The sequence below is a fragment of the Equus przewalskii genome, chromosome 1, assembly GCF_037783145.1.
Source record: "Equus przewalskii isolate Varuska chromosome 1, EquPr2, whole genome shotgun sequence".
NCBI lineage: Eukaryota > Metazoa > Chordata > Mammalia > Perissodactyla > Equidae > Equus > Equus przewalskii.
The window spans coordinates 92,052,728-92,080,064 of record NC_091831.1 but is presented as its reverse complement, the minus strand read 5'-3'; the positions used below and the strand labels follow the sequence as shown (position 1 = coordinate 92,080,064).

General features: G+C 51.3%; 1 protein-coding gene across 6 annotated transcripts in view; it reads right to left on the bottom strand.

Moving 5' to 3' along the window:
- Window positions 1-19,748, bottom strand: part of HOMER2 (homer scaffold protein 2) — an 86,498-nt gene extending 66,750 nt beyond the window's left edge. The window contains exon 1 of one of the 6 annotated variants that reach the window (XM_070570287.1): window positions 19,549-19,748. In XM_070570287.1, the coding sequence (XP_070426388.1) occupies window positions 19,549-19,553 (5 nt within the window). In that variant the 5' untranslated portion in view covers window positions 19,554-19,748. Of the gene's footprint in view, window positions 1-4,549; window positions 4,642-5,320; window positions 5,493-5,879; window positions 6,144-7,200; window positions 7,323-8,149; window positions 13,117-19,548 lie in introns of those variants that run through there. The other 5 variants (XM_070570248.1, XM_008512684.2, XM_008512682.2 and 2 more) reach the window with 5 other exon arrangements.
- Between the last annotated feature and the right edge of the window lie 7,589 nt (window positions 19,749-27,337).

Sequence of the window (27,337 nt, the reverse complement as noted above, 5' to 3'; positions counted from 1 at the left end):
GCACAATCCGCTGGGTGCTTCAGCCCTTAGCGGGTAAGAGATTTGCTCTAGGAAAGCCAAAGAACCGCTTTTTGCAAGATGCGCAGAGAGAACCTAAGTTCACTACTTCAGACTTAGTCTGACCTCTCACCCAGGCGGCAGGGGCTCGAGACCCCCAACTTCTACAGAACTAAAGTGCTGTTTGATTGGGAAACCGGTGCTGAAAACCACTTCACTAAAGCATCCTCCCCCACATCCCCAACAGGCAGGTCCCTGTCACAGCCAGGAGAGCCCCGGCTCCATCACACGGCCAAAAAAGAAAGGGCTCTTGTGCATCTCTGAGACACACAGCACAGGCCACCCCCGAAAGCAGGCACCACTGAGGAGGGTGGGGAAGATTCTGACTCACGGCCAAAAACAGCGAGCGAGGTGCGCTCTGGGGCACTTATGACCCTGCTGCGTCAAGATTAACATCGATGTGACTAACCACACGAGACCCAGCCTAACAGGCTTACTCATTCTCGATTCAGATTTCTATCGCGGGACCTGAATGATGTCTTAATAGATGCGATCGCATCGCACAATTCAACAAGACTGCGAACTTAAGTCATTCCGAGAACTTCTACTGAAATCTGAGAAAAAGAACCAGGGAGAAGCTGGGAGATGGAAGGAGAGAGGGAGGATGAAGGAATGGCTCAGCGGATTTGGGGCGAAAGAAATCTGTAGAAAACTCAGACAGACAGCTGTGTGAAGGGCCGGGCGTCCACATGAGAGAAAATCCCTGCTTTTAGCCCCCACCCTTTGAAAGGTGTGCTCACAGAGCTGCCTGGAGGTATATCTTTGGCTCTTCTTTTAGACCTCCAGCTGTACTTTTGAAACGAAGGCTGTTTTTCTCATGGAATTGTAAAAGTCTTAAAGAATGTGGACCTCAAAGTCGGACAGCACATATAACCACCAGCCCCACTCTGTCCTGACTGTGTGACCTTAACCAAGTAACTCAGCCTCTCTGAACTCCAGTTTCCTTATCCATAAAACATGAAGCTTAAATGAAATAATGTGTATTAATAATCAATAAATATCAGTTCCCTTCCCCCTAACAGAACTCACTCTTCTACAGAAACCAAGGAAGACACCAAAATGACCATCTGGCGTGACCCTATGTCTGTCCAGCATACCATCTTGTGGCCTCTGTGTAAAGACCCTGTGTAAGCACAGAACAGGCAAACAGCTGGGAAACAACTGGCCACTTCTGCGATGCCACTGTTGCTCCTGAGGGGAAGGTCTTCTGCTTGAAGATAAAGTGGCCTTGTCTTCCCTGCACAGATTCTCCAGAAACTTCCACCAAGTACATACAGAAAGCAGCGCCAATGCTATCAGACCTGGCTCGAGGCCACAGTCGTCTCGGGTGGGCAGTCCCATGGCAGTGAAGGGACAAATAAGACCCACTAAGAATTCCCAGGGCTGATACAAACAGCCGACGGCTGCAGCCTCTCGGGGGGGAAAACTCGCATCCTATCCCACGCCACCTTCGTCCTCTTTCGTGACATTTCCAGGGTTGTGCCAACTTCACCAAATGCTTGCGAGGCAGCTGTTTGAAGCTGCATCCATTTTTCTACAAGGACAACCTCCCTGGGCACCCACCCGAGCTCTCCCCTTGAGAGAGGGGGTCCCAGGGGCCACAGTGTGACCAGAGTGGGCGATATCACCATTCTCGATGCACTGTACTTAATTATCTAAGGAATAAGATATTGTTTCCTTTGTGGGCAAAGCTTTCAGAACACTTAAAATTCAGGGGAGAAGCCAAGCAGTGGCTTTTTTTAGCTCCCTCCCTGGAAGCAAGTGACATGGCTTTCAATCAGGCTGCGGGATTCCAATTCCAGTTTTCCAGAATATTCCATCCTTGGTGAGGCATGCCTGCATTTAAAAAAAACTGAGAGAAAGGGTGGAAAAAAAACGGAGGAAGCTCTGACATAGCCAAACTCGATTAATCATCAGTTGTGTCCCAAGGGAGACACTTTTAAATTTAGCAGATCAGACTTGGTTGGTGCCAAAGGCAGGCAGGAGCCCAGCCACCACGCGGGAACACACTGGGTGCGGGGGCGTACGGGGCCCGCTCTGCGAGCGAAGCTGCACTCACCCCCAGGCCTGCCAGCCCCGTTCAGGGCTTGTCTCACCCACTCCACATCACAGGCAGGAATCCAGGGCCATAGACCATCTTGGTGGGTGACTGAGGGCCCATGGAGGTGGGCTTCTCACCCTGAATGAGGAGCAATGCCATAAGGAACGTCGTTCCCATACCACAGAGGACTCAACGGAGGCCCCAAGACAGGTGGAGGGCCCACCCCCAAGGACGATAGTTAATGCACTGTCTCCAGAAAGGCGAGGAGGCCTCCAGCAGCTTCTGCACCCCAGGGCTGCAAACCTAAGTACCTGCAGGGGCTCATCGCTCCCCAGGCAACTCAGCCCACAAGACAGTCTCCCTGAGGACGAGGAAAGCCTGGCAAGATCCAAAGTTCATTACCCCTCAGAACAAGGTTTGGACAAAGCTTTGGCATCAAAAGCATCCTGGGCCACCTCCTTCTGTCACCTGCCCTGGGCATCCCCCACCTGTGATAGGTGCTCTCAGGCTCCCTCAGATATTCACAAGGTCAAATCCGGGCTCCCTGCACCTCCCTCCACGGATCTGAGTCCCACCAGCTGAGTCAACAGAGCAAACCCTCCTCCCCAGAACGGCAGCTGGCCAGGGAAACAGCTCTTTCCTCACCCTGCCCTCAGCTCTTGGCCCAGGTTCTCCCTTCTCTAAGATAAATATGGCCAAGTCCTTTAAACAAGTGGTTCTAGTCACTTTGGGGTCAAAGACTCCCTTGAAAATCTAAGGACATCCTCCGGAGAAAAGCACACACATACATACAATTCTCTGTAGAGTTTGGGGGGAGGGGTCTATGAATAGACCCCTGAACTGCATCTAGAGACACTTTCCTTCAAATCATCCTCTCGGAATATGTGTCCCGACTCCTCCTGCTCTGCTCCCCCTCCTCCAAGCATCCTTCCACACATCTAAATTGGATGGGGGCTGGCCCCGTGGCCGAGTGGTTAAGTTCGCATGCTCCACTTCGGCGGCCCAGGGTTTCCCTGGTTCGGATCCTGGGCGCAGACCTAGCACCACTTATCAGGCCATGTTGAGGCGGCATCCAACATGCCACAACTAGAAGGACTCACAACTGAAATGTACAATTATGGCAGGCTGGCCCCGTGGCACAGCAGTTAAGTTCACACGTTCCGCTTCTCGGCGGCCCGGGGTTTGACAGTTTGGATCCCGGGTGCGGACACGGCACTGCTTGGCAAAAGCCATGCTGTGGCAGGTGTCCCACATATAAAGTAGAGGAAGAGGGGCATGGATGTTACCTCAGGGCCAGTCTTCCTCAGCAAAAAAAAAGAGGAGGATTGGCAACAGATGTTAGCTCAGGGCTAATCTTCCTCAAAAAAATAAAATAAATAAAATAAAAGGTACAACTATGTACTAGGGGGATTTGGGGAGAGAAAGCAGAAAAAAAAGATTGGCAACAGTTGTTAGCTCAGGTGCCAATCTTTGAAATAAATAAATAAATAAATAAATTTGGATGAACTGTGGCACCCATAACCAAATACAACATCAGAGACGCAGAGCGAGGCAGACCCATTGCCTCCTTTATTACAGCTACTTGATATTGCAACTAAGGTCTTCAAAGTTTGTCGGCATTTGGAACCACCACATCGCCAGGGTTGACCTACACGGAACTCACCATCGACTCGAAATCCCCAAGTCTTTTGCACGCTCAGGGACATCCGTCCCACTCCCCACACAAGACAGGAACACTTCCCATTCCTCCACCATGGGGAGAGCCAGGAGACCACCCCTTCCTCGTCACCCAGCATCACTCAGGCTCCTGGGTCCTCGCTACTCTGGTTCATTCACTAATCTGAGCCCGTCCCTCCCTCCTTCCTACAGTCTCACATCCTCCATGGGCTCGCTGAAATCTCTGAGGTCAGCAGGCACCAGCAGCCCAGCCAGTGTCCCCTTCACCTTTATGCCTCAACTGAAAGCAGGCTGGGCCCTGAGCACACCACCTCCCCCACAACACACACAGGCAACGTGTTCCTCTTACCTCCCACATAAGCAGAACACAAGGGGAGAAGGGCCACTGGTGTCCTTGTGGGCTCCGCCAGCCCCCACATGTGGCTCTTTCCATGCCCTTGGTGGCCAGGCCATTCCAGCCACCTGCCTCCCCCTAGCCTCCAACTCACTTCCTGCCATTGATCAGGGGCTTCAGCTCCAGGCCCAGCTTCTTCCTCCGCCCGCCTCCCATCACTGTCACCATCCACACTCCAGGCTCAGTCACTTGACCTCCTCCACTGAAATGCCTTCTCCCCCTTGCCCCTTCAGTGACGCTCTCCCACAGCCTTACTTGGGACCCCTCATCGCCAGGAATATAGCACCTCAGAATGTGACTTTCCTATCCTTGGCTTCCTGCCCACACCATCCATCCTTCCAGCTCACTCAGTCTTTCCCATCTCCAATCCACTGACTTACCCACTCGCCACCAGCCACCTCCTGGCTTCACTCTCTTGCTTTACAGCCCATGCCCATCCCATGGCCTCTTGCTGTCACCAATCCCAAGAGAATACCCTGCCTCCCCAACCTGGCAAAACCCCAACCTGATACGCCGAGCCGTCTGCCTCCTCCACGCCCACACTCAAGCAACAGGGTAACATCACAAAACTGGGTGGACAAGTTTTACTTCAAATTCACGTTCTCTGACCTCAAACTGTCACTCTGCAACAGCCCACAAGCCGGGTTTCTCTAGTAGGCTTGCCACCCATTCCCAGACAACTTCACACCTTCTTCTCCTCTGATTCGCACACGGTCCTCCGCCCTTGCTCTCCACTGATGGCCCTACCTCATCTTCATGGAGAAAACAGGAGCCACGGACTGGAACTCAGGCATCTTCCACCACACCCCAACCTGCCTGCATCTGTTCCCGCTGTGGCCTCTCTCCTTCCTTTCCAGGAGGGGGTGCCTCCCTCTCCCCCTCCAAGGGACAGTCCTTCCCCTGGTGCCCGGAACCCCATCCCTGTCCCCTTCTCAAGGCCTTGGCTCCTCAGTCATTCCCCCCTCTCAGGCAGCACTCCCACCAGCATCCACACACGCTGGAGTCCTATCTTAACTACATTCTCCTCTACCTACAGACTCGCATGTTATTGTCCTATTTCTCTGCTCCCTTAACACTCAACATCTTGAAAAAGCAGTCCACTCATCCCCACAAGACCCCCTTCCCAGCTTGCCATTCATCTTCCAACCCACCTCGCTCCTGGCTCCACCTCACCACTGACCGGGCTCAGGTCAGGGCCACCAGCAGCCGCCATGCTGCCTTGTTCTGGGCCATTTGTGAGCAGTGCTCAACACCAACGCCTGAGCCCTCCTCCTTCAGCGACTTCTCCATCAGCCACCCTGAGGCCACCATCCCAGTTTCCTCCTCCCTCACTGGCCACTCCCCCTCCATCCTCTGCTGGCTCCTCCTCCTCTACTGCCACCTCAACAATGGGGCATTCCAGGCTCGATCCTGAGCCCTTGCCTCCCCTGCCCACTCTCCCTCGATCCTGATCTAGCCCAATCTCTCTCCACGCTGACCTCTGCTGAACCCCAGATGCATATAATTAACTGCCTCCTCCCCACTCCACTCACCCCCTCAAGCTTAATTTGACCTTGACTCTCCCGCCTCACTCCTAACCTCCCCCTCCTCCAGGCTTTCCTACATCTACTAGTTGCTTAAATCAAAACCCAAAGGGATCCTCTTTATTTCCCCCCTTGCCCTCATCCCTTCCCCCATAGCTAATCCCTCTGGAAGTTCTAGCAAACCCACATCCAAACCATCCGTGGAAGCCGTCTACTTCTCTCCTTCTCCTCCGTGACCTTCGTGGCCTTGGTCACAGGTAGCATCCCCTGTGACCTGAACCCTAGGAATCCTGTCTCTGGTCTCCTCGCTTCAGTTCTTGCTCCCCTCCAATCTCCTCTCTGCAGAGCACCAGAGCAGTCTTCTTAATACAGAAGGATTGTGTCGCAGCCCTGTCAAAATCCTTCCACCTTATTCAACCTCACTGCACCTCAGATAAAGGCCACAGTCGATGCCACAGCCAACCTCGACCCGCCTACTTCCCCTCAGCCCCAGATCGGGTTCCTCCCCTCGCTCGCCGCCATCCAGCCACACCGGTCTGATTTCGATTTCTCAAACATTCCGGGCAGCTCCTTCCCACTCTCGGTCTTTCCACCTGCTCCTGCCTCCACCTAGAACGCTCCGTTCCCGTTCTTCATATGAAGCAGCAGCTTAAATGTCACCTCTTCAGAGAGGCATCTCAGAACCATACATTCTAAAGTCAGCCTCGGCGTCTGCTTCTTTGCCTCATGGCACTGAGCACAACCTGCAGTTACTTTATTTGCGGGTCTATTTACAGGTTGGTTGTTTTTCTTTATGGGGGGGGAGGTGGGCAGAGACAAGTGGAGTCTGTCACCCTCACTGGAATGTAAATTCCATGAGAAAAGAGACCCTGTCTGAGCTCCTCACCCCTGATTACATGTTGAAATCATAATATCTTGGATATACTGGGTTAAAATACATTAGAATTTGTTTCACCTGTCTCTTTTTGCTTTTTTAATGTGAACCCTAGAAATGTAAAATTACAGACGTGGCACTCATATTTCTATTGGACAGCGACGGTCTGGTTGGCAAGGGCGGGGGAGATGCAGAGGATGATAAAATGTGGACATAACATTGTATTGCAATTAAATGTTTTATGTGATAAACAACATAGAGGGGCATGGGCTAAGCATTCTGGGTACACAGAAGACAGGCAAGTCAGACTAGGTTACAGCAGGCTTGAAATGCCAATAATGAAGATGAAGTCATGAATCATGGCTGTTTAGCTGGATGCCTTGCAAGCAGCTTACGTCAACTACCCAACACGTGCAGATTTGAAGGCCAGCATTGGGACAACAGGGGATATGTCTCCACACGGTCATACAGAAAATATCCTAACATCCCTCCCAACCCTAGTGGATTCCGAGGCCTCTGTGCATGGACACACAGTTTAGACATTCTTATCTGTATAAGACTCAATACTCTCATCTCCTTTCCCCTTCTCAGACTGAAAGAATCAGACTCATTGAAAGAAACAAGGGTTTGTTACCGTTTGAGTTCTCCGATCATCTCAGCTCTGGGCCGCTGCGGGACTCACCGAGTGGGGCGGAGGGGAGAGTGACGTGCAGAGTAATCAGCCCGTCTTCCAGCGGACCCACACTAAGTCAGATGACTGCGGGGAGAGGGCACAGATAAGCCGCCCCCACCCTGCCTCTGGAGCGTAGAGCTCACCCCGAGGTCAGCACATTAATGTTCATTCCCTCCCAGAGATTATCTGCTCCCATGGAGCGAGGAAATCCACTTCTCACAGAGGTTAATAAACTTACAGATCTCATTACCCAAAGAGGTGGTGCTGGTAAGAATTTTAATGCATTTCTTAGAAAGGGTCTGGAAGAATTATTAACAACCGAACAATGACTGACTACTCGGAGAAGCGAGGGCAGAAAGGTGACCGATGGCAATGCAGCAGGCTCTCCCTCCTCCCACGTGGTGTCCCCCAGGGCCACAGATGGCAAAGCGCTCAGAGTCCGACGGGGTAGCCATCTCTGCATGTCCACCATCTGGGTCTGGGACTGTTTACCTGTGCTCCCACTCCCAGGTCACTTGGCATGTTGGTAAGTTATCCAGCTGTGGTGACTAGCATATTTATAGACTCACATTCTTGAATCTCCAACTGGCCCCTAAAGGCTGCCCACGAACCTGTATTTGCCCCAGCTGAGTCCACACCCCAACTCCCACAACCAGCTGTGCCAATCCACCTCCTTCCTTCCTGATCTCCTTCCTCCCTGGTTCTCAGATCAATTCCTTAGGTCAGGCTGAGAAAGCAAAGGCCGCCAACACAGCTCCCTCCTTCCCATTCCTGCCACAGCCTCAAAACACCTCTGTACCTGCACGCTGCCTGGTCTCTGAGGACGACCCTCCCGGCCGCCTTCTGGAGATTTACTGCTCCAAAGCTCTTGCTCTCTTTCCCTCCTGCCTCCGATCTTATTGCTTCTCACCTTTCTCTAATATCTTCAATCTCCGCCTTTTCTTTGTCCTCGGTCTCCCAACAGGCTCGACTTATGAAACGATGATGAACCTTCCATCTACTCTCACTCACACTCCAGCTCACCTTCATCTTCAGCCAGGCTTCTCTACTCCTTTACCACACGCTCACTCCTTAGGTCACCTGCAAATGGATCTGTGCACACTTGGCTGAAGCTGCTCTTAAAGTCCATCAGTGGCCTAACACGGCCACACCCACAGCGTTAACGGCGTGCACTTTGGTTCCCCACCCTTCTCAGAGCTTGCTGAGGCCTCTCCCCTTCTGGTATGCCCTGTTCAGCCTCCTCACCCTGGCTTCTGCGACGCGTCTCTCCTCCAGCCTTCCTCTCACTCTCACCAGCTCTCAGTCTCATCCACTGACTTCTTTTCCTCTCCCTTTAGTTGTAGTCCTTTCCCGGAGTTCCATCTTTTCGATCCACTCTCTCCTTGGGTCTTGAGGGTGATCAGATCCATCTCAGGGGTGATGACTCCCACATCTGTGTCTCGACTCCATCCCAATTGCCTAGCGCTAGAGCTGAATTGCTACTTACAGATGCCACCCCATGGATGACCCACCACAAGTGGAAATTCACCATATCCACCCAAAACTAAGCTCTCATCATTTCCCCCCCAAAAAAGGCATCTCCTCTTGCAACCTCAGGCAATGGCACCACTATCAATCAGCTCAGTGACACAGTCAGGAATATCCCAAGTGCTGGCAACTCAGCCTCTCCCTTTCTCTCATTCCAACCATCCACAGCTGTGGTCCACCTCCCACATGATGCTATGGGGGCCTTGGCCCCCAGAAAGTGCATCTTAAGGACCTGAATTTTGCTCTCAAACAGGCTTGAGCTTGATTCTCAACTCTGCCCCTTCCTGGCTGGGCACCACCTGAGCAGATTCTTAAATCTCTCAAGGCCTGTTTCTCCCAACTACAAAAGTGGGGGTTGCTGTCAGGATTAAAGGAAATATTGTATAGACAGCACCCCGCAGCGTAACTCCAACCCACTAAGTTCTCATTAAATGATAGCTTAATTTGCGTCCTAATTTAGCAACTACACAGGGAAGAATTTCAAGCTTTTTACCTCTCATGCCCAGCGAGATGCCTTCCATATGTTTTTCTATTTGATTGTATTATGCACATTCCTGGAAGCTGCCTCAGACCCACTCCAGCACAGGGCAAGGTTTACGTTACAGAAACCCGTGCCACATCTGCTTTCTCCTCTCCTCCATTCCTTCTGCTCTCAATATGTCTTGCCTAGACTGTGTCTAGTTCCCATGAGTCCTCTTCTCCCCAATCTTTCAACTCTCCACGCTCCCCTTCATTACCATCTCTGGAATAATTTTCCTAATACAAGTATTATTCTCCTCTTCAAAACTGCAAATGCTCTCTCATTGCCTATAGACTGAAGCCCCAATTCCTTGGCACATAGCATGTTTCTTTCTGCCTCCTACCCCAGGTCATCTCTCCCTCTCTGAGCACAGTGCCTGCCATTGCCCCGTCAGGCCTCATTCTTTGACACCAGGACTAACTTCTCCCCTTCCTCCAGTCTCACCCGTGGCTGGCTTCCTGCCACCCACAGGATTAAGTCCTAACACCTTGGCACAAAGGCCTTTTCTTCATGCCTATATCTTCCTGACGCTGTGGACTCCACAATCCTTCTCACCTCCCTGCCCACTATTAACAGCTAATGCACATCACAATCTGTGCTTCATTTAATCTTCACAACCACTCTATGACACCGATGCTATTAATAGTCCCATTTCACAGCTCAGTGAAGGTCAGCTCTTGCTCCAGGTCACACAGCTTGTGAATGGTCAAGCAAGGACTGAGTCCAAGGGCCCTATTCTTCATCTCCAAACTTCACTGCTTACCACGGGCAGCTGTCTCCAGCTAAATGTCTCCCCCGCCCCTCATTCTGTCCGCCTAGGAAACTTGCAGTCTCCTTCGAGACTCAGTTCCAGACTCCCTTCCTTCAAGAAGCCTTCTCTAGCTTCTTGCCGAGTTAAGCATTTTATCCCTGTTCATATTTCAGTAACAAGGCTTATCTCATTGCCCTAATTCCCTGCTTACCACCCATCTCCCTCAAGAGGGCAGGGACCCCGTTCTAACAATCCTTCTTCCTGGTGCCTGGCCCAGAGAAGGTGCTCGACAGCCAGGTGATGGTCATTGGTCAAAGGGTCAAGAGAGGTACAGGAGCTGATGAACAGATGAAGGGTGACCAGCAAGGAATTCAGATCCATATGAGCAGTGGGGTCTAGAGATGTGAGAACCTGAAACCTACTAGAGTATAGTTCATGGGCCCTGGTCCCATATGCCCCCATGTTGATCCATTAGGTAATGTTTAGTTGATGTCCACCTCCCCCACTTCTGTAAGCCTCATGGGGCCACGGATGTTCATCCCTGTGTCCTTGGCACTTACAGCAGTGCTTGACGCAAGGTAGAAGGTCACTAATTCTTGAATGAAGGAGTGAAGGAATATACAAATAATCAGATTAAGATCTCCCTGACCAACAAAACAAATGCCTAGTCTGATACCCACAATGGGGAGAAACTCCTCTTTTATTTGGTCCACACTTGCACCTCTCTGTGAAAGCAACTGACTGGAAGACCGGTTTCTTGTTGTCACAAGTGGGTCGGCTCTGCTGACCTTCCCGGCCCTCAGGCTGGTAATATTCTTCCAGCCACTACCCAAGACGCTTAGTGACACGAAGCAAGGCTTCAGGGGGCAAAACTCATATTGTCTGGGTCACCTGATGACAGGGAACAACTCTGGCAATGCTCAGACCAGCCAAGGACTCGGGGAGTGCCGAGGATTACAGATGAGGGATGGACCATCCTTGACCATGTACCCCAGCCTCCCACCCAAAGCAGAAAGGATCATGGTGACGATGATGATAAACTGAGCCACCATTTATTGAGGACTTATGCGTCAGTGCTAAATGCTAAAGGCTGTATGCACATTTTCTTATCTCAGCATCTCAGTAATTTCACAGATGAAGACAGTGAGGCTTAGAGAGAGAAGACAACTTGTCCAAGCTCACACAGCCAGCCAAGGGGGCTAGGAATTGACCTGCCTATACCTAATCGTCTATCTCAGGCTCCCGGCCCGGTGGCTCTCCATGACAATGAACTCACACTTGGTGAGACAGTCAGTTCCACCTTCAGTCCACTCGGAGCTAGAGAGCTCTTCCTCATACCCCCTGAGCTGAAATGTGCCTCGATGCCACCACCACTGGGAACTCCTTTTCCTATCCCTTGGAACCTCCCAGAACAGGCTCCATTCCTTTTCCCCATGAGGACTTTCTCCGTCACCCTCCTCCCCCAGGACAACAGAAACCAAAGCAACTCTCCTATTCTCTATTTATCTGAACAACTCCAATTAAAAGCTTTTCCAATTAAAGATCCCAAAAGAGAGCCAGCCAATGCCCAGGCAGTGGGGTCTGTAATACGCCTCACTAATTGGGTCCCTGGGGCCACCCACACCCCAAGACCCACAGACAACATTCACCCCAAGAGCCGAAGGAGGACAAAGGGCTTGCTGGCCTCCGCCGGCCCCTCACTGGTGACCTGGACCAAGATTTCCCAGGGCAAGGAGAACAGCAAGGAGCCTGCCAGAGCCCCTCCCGTAGCTGGGACCCAGCCTCAGCTCGGCCCTCCTTTGGCTGGCAGGCACCTGTATACTAAAGGTTTCTCAATGCACAGCTCTCAGGCTAACTGCTCTGGCTGGTGGCAATGCCTTATCCTAAGCTTTTCTGCATGGGGTGTGGACGCCACAGTCCCCAGTTCCTCAGAGGAATAATAATACGACTATCAACCAGGCTTGTGAATAAAAATGTTTTTTAAAAAAAAAAATCTCTCTAGTCATTGACAAATGTCTAAATGTGTTCCCCACAGCATATTTTTATTCTAACAAGCTAATTTGAAATATAATTTAAATAAATTCTACCAGAATGATACCATATGACTAACAGCCCCCAGCGACAGAATTACTGGGGACTTCACATGGTACATCCAGCAGAGGCTTCCCACATGGAGCGCACCCCGCGAGGAAACCGGATCATGGAGCCGGCGCTCACCTCCAAACCTATAAATACAACTCGGAGGCAGCCTGCGTGTGCAAATACCTCGAGATTCAGACCCATAACAAGCAACGCTTGGAGACCAGTGTACCCAAACCAACGCAAACTGCAAGCTTTTTGCCCCATTTCCTTACCAAGCCTCTTTGTGCTCAATTTGTTTTCACACTGGAAAAAAACAAGGTGTTAACTCTCAAGACCTAGAAGGTCAGGACTTGGAACATCTGAGATTTCTAGCAGCCTAAAAAAATGCTTTTCTCTATTGTAAATCTGTCTTTGATGGCTGTTCACTTCACTTTTGACAAAGGTGAAGGAAGTTTTTCTTTTCAAATAGAAAAGAAGCTCCCATCCCCACTCCTTGTACTAAAGGGAAGTCTTTTTCCAAAGGTTTTAGATGCTGATGCTGGCTGAGGTGACATGCACAGAATTTATCTGCGTGTTCTTTTTTTTAATTGCTTTATAGCTAAAGCAGGAAATATAACATTCTTCCTGTATATATGTCCCTGCCAATCCTCTCACCGAGGGAACTGTGTGAAGGAGGGGGTGTGATCCCCACCAGACAAAGGGCTTTGAAGCAGAAGGGGTGCTCAGGTGTGGCCAGGGGTGCCTTCTGCTGGCAGAGATGCTCATCCAGGTCTGAGTGCAGAATCCCCCTGCCCTGATGTTTCCAAACAAGCAGAAACAATTCAAGCAGCTGGGTCCTGCTGCTCCACGCTGGACCACCCTTAGCAACCAGGATGAAGCCTTGATGTTCTTACCAAGATTCACTGAAGAGTAGTGACTCACCCAAAATTACACAGTCACCGCAATTTATCCAACATTAATTGTGATCTTCGTCTCCTCCACCATTTCTTTCCTTTAGTAATTCATCTAAAGCAAACAACTGCTTTAAGGGATTGTCGAAAAGTCTTTTTCACTTTCTTAAAATGTACCCTGCCTCGTTCTAGAAAGGATTTAAGCAGGTTTACAAAGATGTATAAAATTCAGCAAAATGACAAGTGAGAAGTAGGCATGGATTTAAATGATGATATATATTTATAATTACTGGCATGGAAAGATGTCCACTCAAGGTATTTTAAGTTGAAAAACTCACGTTACAAAATAGATGTATATGATTCCATTTTGTTAAAAGTCTATTTGCTCTATGTGGATGTACAACTAGACACAGAGACATACAGACACAGGAAAAAGTCTGCAAAGACAGACAGACTGCTGGTGGAGTTTATCCCTGACACAGGAGACGACAAGTAATTTTCACTTCCTTCTTTATGCTGTTATTGTTTAGCATGAACATGTAACATCTTTATAATTAGAAAAAAAGCAAAGATATTTTCATTTTGCTTAAAAAAAAAAAAAGGTAGATGAGAAGGTGAAGGCAAACAAGGGCAGGGCCATAAAACGGAGCGAGGAACAGAGGTAATGGACGAGGTCTGATAAATCTGCTAAGGGTGACCACACACTTGACTCTAAGTCCCCCAGGAGCCATTACCGAAAAGAAACCTAATAATTTACACAAATCACTGAGCCCATTAGACAAAAATAAACCACCTGCTCTGCTCTGGGTCCGCCTTCGGGGGACTGTGTACAAGCAAATGTGCCCTTGACTCCATCCCAAAATGCTCAAGGCCAGGAGTTTCAGGGTAGTTTCCAATAAGAATGATGGCATCACCCCAAAGTAAAAGTCAGCCCAAAGAGAGTATTCACTCATTCCTATTCACTCGTTCATTTGGTGCATATCTATTTAGTGCCTCCCCCATTCCAAGTAATTCCAACCCCATTTTCCAACTCTGACCCTAACGGAGATGAATGTCTAGATAATGAGGGTGATCCTAAATGCTAACAGCCCCCAGGCACCTCCCCCTAGTGTACGGGGGTGTCTTTCCTAAGTTCCCCAAATAGATGGGCATCCCCACCACCCTGACACTCCATGGATTATGACATTTTGTTTAAACTCACAGCATTTCACACATAAAGCTGGCACTTGTGACAGGGCTTATCTAGCTTTCTGAAACAGAAACTTCACAAGGGCAGGAACTAACTAGTAGGTCTGCTCATCTTGGATCCCCGACAGCACTCACCAGTTGCCTGACAGATGAAAGGACTGAATGAACCTGAGAAAGTGAAGTTTAAAAAACCCCGAACGGGACCAAAAGAAGACAAATCTACCTCAATCTATCTGAAACACTCGAGCTACTTTAGTCAACACAAACCCCAAAGCAAAGCTCGTAGTTTGTAAGAACTACGTGGCTTAGCGTGACTCAGAAGGGATGGAAAATTCAAGAAGGAATGAACATCGAAAGAAAGTTAATCGGTGTAGATTACTGAGAGAAGGCCCAAGGTTTTAGATAACCAAGATTGTGGCACCCACACATTGCAACATAATCTTGGCAGAACAAAATAAATGAGTGTAAACTGAAGCCAAACAGAAATACAGTAGATGGTGTTTGTAAACGCTGACGAAATCAGCTAAAAGTCACAACAGCAGACATGCTGGGTTTTCTCTTAGCCTTTTGCAGGCAGGTAAAAAGATAATTTACAACCCCAATACTCGAGACGACAGCCAAGGGCCGGAATATTAACCCAAGACACAATAAAAGCTAAATGGCTTGCTTTAGCCTTAAAAGAAAGCTGCATCCAAATGTAATTCTTCCTCTCTTGGCCCATGCCACTCTCAATTAAGCAAGACATAAAGAAGGCAATCCAAAAATTATCACAACTTCCGGGCCAGCATCCAAGCAAGGCTGCCCACCCCATTCAAGCACTAACTCAATCAAAAAATATTTTTTAGGTGCGAGACACCATGCTAAGTGTTGGGACACACTGGTGACAAAGGTAAGACCTATCCTTGCCGGATGCTCCTGGAGAAGACAGATTATAAATACGTAAACAAAGGCCAGATGACTGCAGGTGTGCTGTGGCAGACGACTGGTGGGCAGCGGCGTGGCTATGTTAGCGAGCAGGAGTGGCAGGCTGGAAGGACTCTGAGCAGAGGACCCTGATGTCGAGACCCACAGGATGAGAAGGAGGAAGGTAGCTGCAGAGCCACGGCAAGAGCATTCCAGGCAGAGGGAACAGCAAGTTCAAAGACCTCCAGGCAGGGCAAGAAGCAGAAAGGAGGCTCCTGTGAGCAGATGGCAGTGAGGGCCAGGCAGAGCGGCTGGCACAGCTGGAGACGGGACCAGGCCAGCCCCTGCCGGGTGTCCAAGGAAGAGAGCAATGTGATCTGATTTGCAGCTTTGAAAGCTGGTCACGCAGGCTTCCGCGTGGAGAAGAGTGACAGCCCAGGGTGGAAGCTGAGAGCCTGTTAGGAAGCTAGTCCAGGAAGGAGGGGACAGTGGTCAGAACCAGAATGGGAGGTAGGATTATGGGGAGAGGCGAATACACTCCAGACAGAGCACAGAAGTACAGCCCACAGGACCCACTGACAGCCCGGACATGGGAGCCGAGGGAGTGCTGGTTCGCAAACTGGCCCCTTACACGGAGGGCAAGGAGAGACCAGGGGGAGACTCCAGATGGGAAGGTGGCAGGCTTAATAATTATTAAGCAAGGGAACTTCCTTACAAGGCTTATCTTGGGCGGCCACAAGACGAGGAGATCGCTACACCTACCCACTAGAATCTTAAAAGTTTAGACAGAGGCCTTCACTGGGTTCAGTCACATGTTCAGTCCAGATGGCCTCAACACCTTACTCTCTCAAGGCTGTGACCATGGAACACTTCGCGCCGTGGGAACGGTGGGCAGAAGGCACATTCCAAGGACAGAGGAGGAGACGAGGAGCATCTGACTGCCCAGGTCCAGCTCATGGGTGGACCGGTGGTCACGTCCTCCCATGACCTCCTCCAACTGAGACAGAAGAATCAAGGATGACTCTGAGCAGGGAGGTGGAGGGTGGGCCACTGACTCGGAGGGGAAGACGGAGGGGAAGGAAGGAGCGAACTGGAAGGAGCAGCAAGAGCTCCACGCACGGACAAGGGTCAGAAGCCCTGAGAAAGGGCTGTGTTGGAAATGACAGCATGGGCGTCACCAGCATACAGGTGGCACTTAAAGCCATGGGTGGAGGGGCTAGGGCAAGGAGGTGGATGGGATAGCATTATCTAGGAAGAGTACTGAAGCGAAAAGGAACCAGAACCAGTCCCTGAGCAGCCCCACCATTCAGAGGCCAGGCAGAGGAGCAACCAGCAGGGAGACTGGAAAAGAATTGTCAGGAAGGTAAGAGGAAAACCAGAAGAGGGTGGTGGCGAGAAGATGGGAGGGGAGCTGTTCCCAGGAGGAGGGCGTGGCTGTTGGTGAGGACCGCTCTGAGAGGTGGATTAAGAAAGGGCAGAGACCTGGCAACCTGCAGGTCACCAGTGACCCTGGCAGTTCGGTGGAGAGGCAGGGGCGGAAGCCAGACTGGAGGGTGAACGAGGCACCTGCAGGCCAAGAAAACGAATGGAGACAGTGGGTTTGGACAGACCTTTTCAGGGGAAGGGGGAGCAAAGAAGTGGAACAGGAGCAGGAGACGGATGTAAGATGAGAGACTGTGCTGTCCCAAACAGCAGCCGCTAGTCCCACGTGGCTATTCAAATGTAAATTAAATTAAAATTTCAAGTCCTCAGTTGCTCTAGCCACATTTCAAGGGCCCAAGAGCCACAGGTGGCTAGTGGCAGCCATACTGGACATGCAGATATAGAACATTTCCATCAGCACAGAAAGTTCTGTTGGGCAGCACTGAACTAAAGCATGTTTGCAAAAGACCCTGGAGAGACAGGGAGGTGAAAGAAGGAGAGACGTTCCCTGACATGGTGAGAGGGGATGGGAAGGACCGTCCCCCAGGCAGGGCGGGCCTCTGGTAGGACAAGAGGAGGGACTGGCCATCCAGGGAGACAGGAGGGAAGGAAAACACAAGGGAACCTGCACAATGGACTGTAGGCGTGCTGGGAGGTGAGGCTGGCCGTGGTCCGTGGCTCCTCTCTTGTCAATGAAAAGGGAGGCAAAGTGCGCGTGGGGAGGAGAAAGAGGGGAGGAGGGGAGTGGCTATGAAACAACTGCCTTGGGGAGTGAGGACACAAACTTACCAGGGGAACCACACACTTAATGCAAAACACTTCGCAGGAGAGAAGCGGGAAACAGCAGTGAACATCCGAATGAGGAAAAGTGTCGGAAGTGGGGAGCGGTAAACTCAGATATTCTTTTTCTTAAATCCTGGCTCTGTCTACACGTTAGAGCCATGACAAAGCTGTAGGACCACACTGAGGTTTCCCACTGGCTGCTCTTTCTGGGTTCTTCCTCCTCCATCGTACTCAACTCTCGGAAAGGATGACATTGGTTCTATTTTCGGGTAAAATGGCTCCCTCCACCCTCCTCTGTCTGAACTGCTTACCCAGCCCTTAGCTCCATCTCAATTTACAGCCATGGTTTGTATGTTCACATAAATTATAGAAGAAGTGGACATATTAAAAGTGGCAGAGGTGGTAGGAGGTACAAACCAGCCCTCACCTACAACAAGTGAGTAATAGACATTACGGGATGATGTTAAAATCACATGAAAGGCACATTCCATGTTCAAACAAAATCCCCAAGCCCTCCTCCCCACTTCTCCACAAACAAAAATTATTTTCCGACATTTTCTTCAAGCTTTTACGAGTAAACATTTTCATTCCCACAGAACTATTTGATTTCAACACCGTCGGAGTTTCAATATTTGTTTTTCATCAGGCAAACGGGTTGGGTTGGTGTTGGCTGGGGAGTGGGGGGGACAGAGAAAGTTAAAATGACCAGATCGCTTTTATCTTCCATCTTGAGACCTACATTTGCCAACTCCTTCTTCCTGTACACATTTTCTTTTTTTTAAAGAATGAAATCTGAGAGCCTCAAAGGTTCCCACTGCTCCAAGAGCAGCCCTTTCATAATCCAAGGGGTCAGTGGAAATGTTACAGGAAAACTGCTTGCTGGCCAAGCTGCCTCTGGCGTAATCACCCACGGCTTCTGGATGTGTGAAATCTCCTGGATGGGCACTGACGTCATAAGCCAATCCCCCGGACCCTTTCTGTCCCCTGCCCTGCTCCTGTTGACCCACAGCCCTCATACTTCCCTTCCTCACAGTTTCTCTTGGTCTGCGTCTGGTCCCTCCAAACACTTTGCAGACCCGACAGATAAGGCTCAGTGGGTGAAATGACTCCAGAAACTTACCGGAAGTAACTCACAAGAAAGCCACTGACAGGCCACCAGGATGACCTAGCCCCTTTCCACTCCTAGCCAGTCCCAAACAGGAAAGCAAGGTCTCTGGATCCCCCAAGCAGAAGGCTTTGGGCCATGAAGACTGTTTGAAGATGCTAAGCTCAGCAGCAGGGGACACAGAGATTCAGGAACTCTGGTTCACTTACCAGCCCACCCCATCCCCCAGGGCCACGGTCAGGCTGTGGGTGCCCCTCTGCCTACACACACAGTGTCCCCCTTCCACAAACGCGCATCAGCTGCCCAATCTGGCAGAAGTCACCGAACCTCTCCAGGCCTCAGTTTCCTCATCTGTAAAAATGGGCATGATAACCGTTCCCTGAGTAGGGATGGGCACCTGATCCACAGCGTGTGCTGACACCGGGTGAGCAGATGTGAGGAGTTAATTGTGTTATTAGCACCGCGGCGCCCTGACTCACAGAGCCTACTGCTCGGAGAGACGCCGAGGAGAAATCAATCCCGCTTTCTAAATTACTTTATGTGCTCAGAAGCATTAGTCACTTCGACAGAGTATTGCAACTTCTCTCCTGAGCATCCACTCAGTCGGTTCAAAGGCTGAAGCCTCATCTCTGCTTGGCACAGACTTCCATCACCCTCAGCCATCTCAAGGCAGGCTCCGAGTCCACTATCCCTACGCTGGGGGGCTACTATTATCGGGCGCACTCCCTTTCCAGGAAAACTTCGATTTCCATGCTGTTTGCGATAAACCCAATCGCGGAGAACGACCAACTGCCTCTCCCGCTCCCAAACACAGGCCCCGGAGTCGGTCGCGCCCGGGCGCGTGGGGACCGCGGAATGGCCGAAGCACGGAGGCCGGCCAGGGCGCCTGTGCCCGCCCGGTGCCCGCGCGCCCGGCGGGCTCGGAGGGGAAGCGCCGCCGCACGCGCGGCCCCAAGTCCGCGCCCAGGCCGCGCGCAGGGGGAGCCGGGGGCGCGGGCCGGCGGCCCCGGGCGCTCCGGCGCCGGCTGCGGGCTCCCTCCAGGCTCCAGGCTCCGGGCTCCGGGCGCGGGGACGGAGCGGCGGCCGCAGCCCCTTGGGGTCCCCGGGAGCCCCGGTAGCGCGGCGCGGGCTCACTCACCCCATCTCCGGCGCTGCTCTGCGGCCGCTCCGACGGGGCCTCTGGCGCTCGCCCTGCGCGCGCTCGGCAGGAGCTGCCCGCGGCACATGCGGCGGCCCGTGCGCGCCGGCTCAGCCCCGGCGCCGCTCCATGCCGCGGGCTGCGCGGGCGCTGCTGCTGCCGCCGCCGCCGGGCGCGGGGGGCGGGGGCGGGAGGCGGGCGGGGGCGGGAGGCGGGCGGGGCCACGGCGCTCGGACAGCCCCGCCCCCCTCCGCCGCCCCCCGCCCCCCGCGCGGCCCTTACGTAACCGCGGGCCCGGGCCCGGAGCGGGGGGCGCGGCCGCCTGCGCGCAGCCCGTGCCCTGCCACCCGGCGGCCGCGCGCCCCGGGACCCCCGCGGGGCTTGGCGCAGCGTCGCGCGCGAGCGTGCCGGTCGCGGCTGGAAGGGACTTGGGGACCACCCCTAGTTTGCAGACGGGGGCACCGAGGCCGCGGGAGGGGAAGTGATTTGCCCAAGGTCGCACGTTCAGAGCGGAGGTCGAGCATGCAGGCTCTGAGATGCGCACGGCGCTGCCGCCCCTCGAGGCCCTCCTGCATCCGCCTCCCCAGGGCCAGGATTTCGGAAGCCAGCGTGGCGGGGAGGATCTTACGCTCGCAGCAGGTGCTCCGGGCCCTTCCCTGGGTAAAGACGGGACGGGGGCTACCCGCTAGAGGGTGGTTGCTTCGAAGGAGGCTTCATCAAGCTTGGCCGTATTCTTAGAGCAAAGGAAATTGAGATGGCAAAAGTGGAACTTAAGGGCAAGCGGCATCTCCATCCCCTTTCCACCTCTCAGGTCCTGATTCCCTACCAAAGGCTGGCCTTGCGACTAACCTGACCTCCACGCCCCCTCTGCGCCTCCCACAGTATCAGCGTTTGCTGAGAACACCCTACCCGCATGAGCCTGGCCTCTCAGGACAGTAAAAAGCCAAGAACAGCAGACGGAGCAGGGCCACCGCCCCAACCCTACCCGTATCCCTTCCGGAACCACAACTTCACTTGCTAAGCTCCAGTCTTCTCACGGGGGTACCCACCTTCTTCTAATCCGTGCTTCACACTGTGGTCAGGAATTTTCTCAATTACAAGTCTGATCCTATCACTCTTCTTAAAATCCTTCAATAGCTTCCTTCCCGCTGTCCTTGGGATGAGGACCAAGTTACTGAACACGCCTACAAGGACGTAACCCATTGCACCTCCACTACCCTCTCCAGCCTTTTGTCTTCCTCTCATTCTCTCCCTTGCTTTTGGCACTCTAACCAATTGGCCATCCTTTCTGCCCCAGGACCTTTGCACATGCCATTCTCTCATTCTGGGAAGATTTTCTCCACATTCTGGGAAGATTTTCTCCTCTTCTGTCTCCATTACCCCGACTCCCTTGTCAAGTCAATTCCTACTCATTCTTCAGATTTCAAACTGTCATTTCTTTGTGGAAGCTTTACCTAACACCCCAGAAAAGACCGTGAACTTCTGTACTTTTGCTTCATTGCACTTATCATTTGTATTATTTAGTTGTGAAACTATTGATTTAATGTCTGTCTCCTAGGCACATCTGCAAACTCAATGAAGTCATGTCTTTTTGCTCATCATTGTATCTCCAGTGCCTAGAACTGGGCCTGAAAGTCATCTGTAAATATTTGTTGAATGAATAAGTGAATAGGCTGGGCCACAGATGCACAAAATTGGCCAGAGTCTGTAAGCACAGGTGAGTCTGTTTAGAGCCAGGACCTGATAAGCACTTGGTCCTAGAGGAAATTTATCTGTCACAAGCTGAATTCCAAAGACGGAGGTCTGGGGTGGGGTTCCCTAGCTGTGTCAAAGAGAGAAGTCAGCAGAGAGGAAATAAATGGCAGGAGCTGGCTCTGCTGGAGTAGGGGTAGAAGAAAACAGACTCACAGTGCATGGGGCCAAGTAATGCCCCAAACCCCAAAGGGAGTTTCCTTCGTTCCGCTGATGGAAAGGGCACACCCGCGTCACCTCGCGGAGATGCAGCGGGGCCAGGCAGGTGGGGCCGGTGAATCACCTGGCCTGCTTCGCACAGTCAGCAGGAAGCGGGGCAATGCTGCAAGTGTGGGCCCACTCAAAGTCAAGGCTCCAGAAGGAAGCGGCTGTCCCTCTGGGTAAAGGCTCTCGCCCCGGGGAGAGGAGTGGAAAGGGTGGATCGGAAAGATTTTGAAATGGATGCCCCTCCTGTCCTCCAACTTCGGGCTGCCACCCTGTGGGGAGTGGCCTCCGCTCCTCTCCCTCCACCCCAGCTCCAGGCCCAGGTCAGGTCCTGCGTGTCAGGAGCTCTCCCAGACACCCAGAGCCTCCTCTGAGCTTCCTGGGTAGTCCTAGCTGGCAGGATGTCATCATCCTAGAGTCTTCCCTGGAGAGAGTCTAATGTGTCTATCAGTGCCTCCCCCGTCGAAGCCAATACAGTCACCCTTTTTCTGTGGGACTTTCCGTCAACATGGTCTCCGGGGCCTCAGCTGTCAAGGGACATGATTGGTGATGTCTCTACTTTCAAGAGGCCTGAAATGAAGGGGAGAGAGATTCCGTGCTGCTGGGGGCTGGGGCAAGGCCAAGAAGGGTCTTTCTAGATCAAGAGCCTTGAGTATCCTTTTAGGCTGAGCAAGAGGAGCCAGCGAGGGGGACGAGACTGGAGGTGTGAGAAAGGAGGGGAGGTCCTGGGGAAAGCGGGAAAGCTTGGGATCCAGGCCCAGGTGCAGGGGTTAGCCTTGGAGCAGGGAGGAGGGCCCAGAGGGGAAGGTTGAGGGAACACTGTCTGGGGGGCGACTTTTTCTGAAGGAAGCAATGACACCTACTGAAGACGCATGAGAGGGAGGAGTGGGGCAGAAGCCAATGTTGACAACAGCCCTGAGAAAATTAAAACTGGTGTTCAGAGAGATCCAGACTTGGGAACAAGCAGGGCAGAGGTGCCCCAGGAGTCTGGGAGGCCAGACCTGGACCAGCACAAGCTCGGGGACCAGAATTCCTGCCATTCTGTCTTGGCAGCAGAGCCCCCCAGAATCTGACCAGGCGTGGACAGTGGGTCTGAGGAAGCTTCTGCACTCCAACCCGGGCAGATCAGATAACCGTGGGTGGCTCACCAGAGAGCTGTATAAGCTTGAGCAACTAAGGAAACAGGGAGCAGGTTCACATGTGCCCTTCCTCTGTATTGTCAACTAGTTCTCCCAAGCATCTGGGGTGGACAAGTGCTGTGCAGCCCCTGTGCCTAAGAGAGTAACACTCCACGTCTCTGACTTCCCATCTCTCAAAGGCTAGCACCTGGAGAAATGGCTGGCCTTAGTCCGGGGCAGGGAAAATACAAATGAGCCTAGAGCATCTTGTAGTACTAGAAAGCAAGGAAGGGCTCAAAACAACAAAAGGATGGGGGCATGTGAAAGGGACACCGGAGACAACTGTAAGAGTTTCCAATGGCCAAAGCTGGAACAATTTGAACGACAAAATCAATAACATTGCACAGGATTATAATGCAAGACATAAAATAAACACACATGAGTCCTTACTGATATAAATGATTAAATGAGTACGTGGAGAAGAGACGGATCTTCCCCACAGAGGAATTGCAAATGATGTATGTAGACTTCTTCCCCACAGAGGAATTGCAAATGATGTATGTAGACACGGCCCACTCCAGGAGGTGGAGTTTAACCCCTTCATTCCCCCACCTCCATGAGAGGAGGCCAATCTCAGTGTCGCAGCGATTTGCTTCTAAAGAATAGAGCATGGAAAGGGACAAACAGTAACTTGACAGTGGAGAAACCTGGCAGACGCCACCTTGACTGAGTGATGCAGGTTAGCATCACCGTGAGGAGCTGGGGTGACATCACGGACCCTCTCCCAGCACGTGATGAGAAGTGTGCTTCACCTGTGTGATATTTTGTCCCTAAACCCATAACCCCAGTGTAATCAGGAGAAACACAGACAAATCCACGCTGAGGAACATTCTACAAAATCCCTGACCGGTACTCCTCCAAACTGTCAAGGTCACGAAAACAAGGAGAGACTGAGAAACGGTCTCAGACAGAGGAGACAAAGGAGACACGAGGACTAAATGCATGTGGGATCCTGGATTCGATCCTGGAGGAGAAAGAGGAAAGTCTGGTGGAATCCAGATAGCGTCTGGAGCTCCGTTAGTGGCAACGTACCAGCGTTGATTCCTTCCCACGCCACGTGTTCCCTGTGATGTCAGATGTTAACAGTGGGGGAGACTGGGTGTGGGGTATGGGAGAGCTCTCTGTATTTTCTTTGCAACTCTTCTGTAAATCTAAAATTGGTCCAAAATAAAAAGTTTATTAAAAGAGAAAGTAGCCTTGAGCGTCTCCTGTATACTACACCCTCCGAGCGATCTGGCCATTGGCCACGCCGGAAAGGTAAGCATGCGGAAGGCTAAGAGCAGCTCTTCAGGTGAGCCCTGGGACTTGAAACTGTTGGCATAATTCCAAAAGCGAGCCATCAAAATCCATGCTTTTCAATTTTTTTAACTGCAACCCACAGGAAGAAATATGTTTTACACTGCAACCCAGCACAGACTTCAACTACATAGCTGTAGTCACAGCCATATACAAGGGAAACAGAAGTTAGATATATTAGCGAAAGTTATGCAAAACAATTCTTATCCCCTCACCTGCAAAGCATGCAGACATTTTCTGTCCTGTTCTATTTTTAAAAGCAGTGCTGCACTGCACAGCCCACTAAGTTGATTTCAAAACCTGTAATCTATATGTTTTTCTTTCAGTAGCAAGATGAGGCTCACCACGTACATATAGAATGTTAGTATTAGTGTGTTCGGATTTCTGATATTGCTGATCCAGGGACCATAAAAGGTCAGTTCTCTCAACGCCATAGGAAACAAATGTCTTATTAAAGCCACTAATTAAATGGATAACTATCAGATTTTATGAAACTACTAGATTATATTTCTGAAAACTATATAGTAACATAGAAAAATATTTATGCTTTCAACAAATACGGATCACATACTCTGCATCTCATACCGTGCTAGGCGTTACGGGTAAGGTGCTCAGCAAAAGAGACACGGTTCTTCCATCGTGGATCTGTAGGATTGGGTGAAAGATATTAATCAAATGATCACACAAATACATAATTACACACTGTGATCCGTGTGAATAAAAGGGACGTAAATTAGGTTGGGAGAGGTGGTCAGGAATGGTCTCTCTGAAGAGCCGTTTAAGAAGAGGTCTCAAGAACAAAGAGGCTCCAGCCAGGGACGGTGCAGAGGGAAGAGGTCCCAGGCAGAGGACACTGTGCAGAGGCCTTGAGGGGTACAGGGCAGGGCAGTGTTGAGGAGCTGGAGGAAGGTGAGCCTGGTGGGAATACATGAGCTTAGCAAGGCCTGAGATATGGTGGGAGAGCTACTCAGAGCCCTGCGGCCGGGTTAAGAATTGGGGATTTATCCAAATGCACCGACAGGCTGGGGAATGCCATGATCTGGTTTATATTTTTAAAAGATCACTCTGGCTCCTGGAAGGAGGAGAGATAAGAAAGGGAGAAGAGGGGTTGGCCCAGTGGCGCAGCGGTTAAGTGCGCACGTTCCACTTTGGTGGCCTGGGGTTCACTGGTTCAGATCCCGAGTGCGGACATGGCACCGCTTGGCAAGCCATGCTGTGGTAGGCCACATATAAAGTAGAGGAAGATGGGCACGGATGTTAGCTCAGGGCCCGGCTTCCTCAGCAAAAAGAGGAGGATTAGCAGCAAATGTTAGCTCAGGGCTAAACTTCCTCAAAAAAAAAAAAAAAAGAAAGAAAGAAAGAAAGAAAAGGAGAAGAATAAATGTAAGGAGACCAGTTAAGAGGCTCTAGCAGAAGCCCAGAGCAGAGACAATGTTAGAGATGATGGCTCGAGATATATACTGGAGAAACACTCACCAGGACGTGGTGATGGACTGGACATGTATTATGATATAAAGTTAAGTTCAGAGAGTAATCCATGTTATAGCTGTGCTTTGAGTATAATTATGTAAAAACTCTTAGTATGTAGGGACAAGGCCTGGAAGCATAGAAAGTGAAAAGTTTGATTTGCTGGGACTGCAGGAGGAATATAGGATAAAAGCACAAACGCTGGAGTCGGACAGACCTGGGCTACGTCTCAGCTCTGCTGTTGACTATCTCTGTGACCTGGGGCAAGTTTCTTAACCTCTCTGAGCCTCAGTTCTCTCATATGTAAAATGGGCATCCCTCACAGGACTGTTAAGAAGATTAAGTGAGATAATACATCTAAAGTGCCCAGCTCAGCCCCAGGTATAATACCTTCTCAATACTACAAGTATTATTATTATTATCACTGGCTATGATGGTGGAACTGGGGTGAAATTTCCATTCTTTATTGTGACTGAATTAATACTATTATGATGGAATTTATATAGTCAACATCTTAAAACTCAGTAGTGTTGGTGTGAGTATTCTGGAACTATATGGAAAGAGCCATCTGCTCTCTACTGGGTAACACTTTGCTAACCTGTGTCTGAAGCTCTCCACAGTGTCGGGATTCCTCTGCAGGGCACCTGAGGGTCAGAGAAGACTATGGGGCATCTCTTTAAGATGAAGCCAGATCAGCATGGGACCACCAGCCCCAGCCTCTTCTGTTTCCAATCTAGCAGAGGATCTGCCCTTAGAAAGGGAAGCTGTAAAGCATTTCCAACAGTCCCTACCGTCCTCTACTCTTCCCATCCAGGGCTTCCCAAAGTCTGTCCCAGATGCCTCTGGGGATTCTGACAACATTCCTTCATCCATTTAACCTTAACTGAGCCAGTCTGTGTTCTCAAACAACCCAATAAGCCAAATATAATGCAACCAAGGCATGAATAAAATTCCATGAGATACTGACTCTGCCTGGGGAAGGCGTCAAAAGGGGGATATCTCAGCTGGATCTTAAAGGACGTATGGGAGAGAAGGCCACTTTCAGCAAATAGACCAGCACTTGCTAAGGCATGGGGCATCAAAAGGCTTGACTCAAGTGGGGAATGACAGGGAGTGTCCACGCGGTTGCTCAATAGTGTGTGGCGGGAAGTGCCAGGCATGAGAGGTAAGTTGGGACCCCATCGTGGAAGACCTCAAGGGCATGTTGAGGAGTTTGGACTTGATCCTGAGGGCCACAGGAGCGAGTGGAAGTTGTGAAGAGGATGGCAGGATCTAATTTGCATCTTAGATCCTCTGGCAGGAGTAGGGAATGGTGGAGAGGCAGAGGCTGGAGGCAGGAGAAGTTCGTTAGGAGGGTCTGAGTGAGACAGGTTTCAGCCAAGGCCAGGGAAGGAGAGGAGGTGATCAGCCTCCAGGAGGGAGGGGAGCCTGAAGTAAGACGGGGAGCCAGGGAGGTCCTGCGATGCAGGGTCCTGGGAAGCTGCAGGTGCTGGGCAGAAGGATCAGTCATCAACAAACCAGCAACCTTGAGGAGAGGCTGGACCTCACTGGCTGCCTCCCAGCAGAATTCAACTCTAAGGGGCAAAACTGGAAATGACCACATGCGCAGGCTAGCCAGCGGCAAGTGTCCCCGGGAGCATCCAGGTTATGCTGCTCTGCTGCCCGGAGCTAGGACGCTGTCACTTTTACTGCTCCTTTTGGAAGTGTCAGCAGGTGAGTCTCCTCTATTAGACGGTGATCTTTAAGGGCAGGGTCCCTCCCTGGGTTTTCCTTGCTCTGTTTGGGCTCCATCCTCACACAAGCACTTTTCTTGGCTCTTGGCTCACATTCATATCTAGCAAGAGATGAGCAAATTCCCAAACAATTCACACCAAAGTCCCAGAATCCAGTTG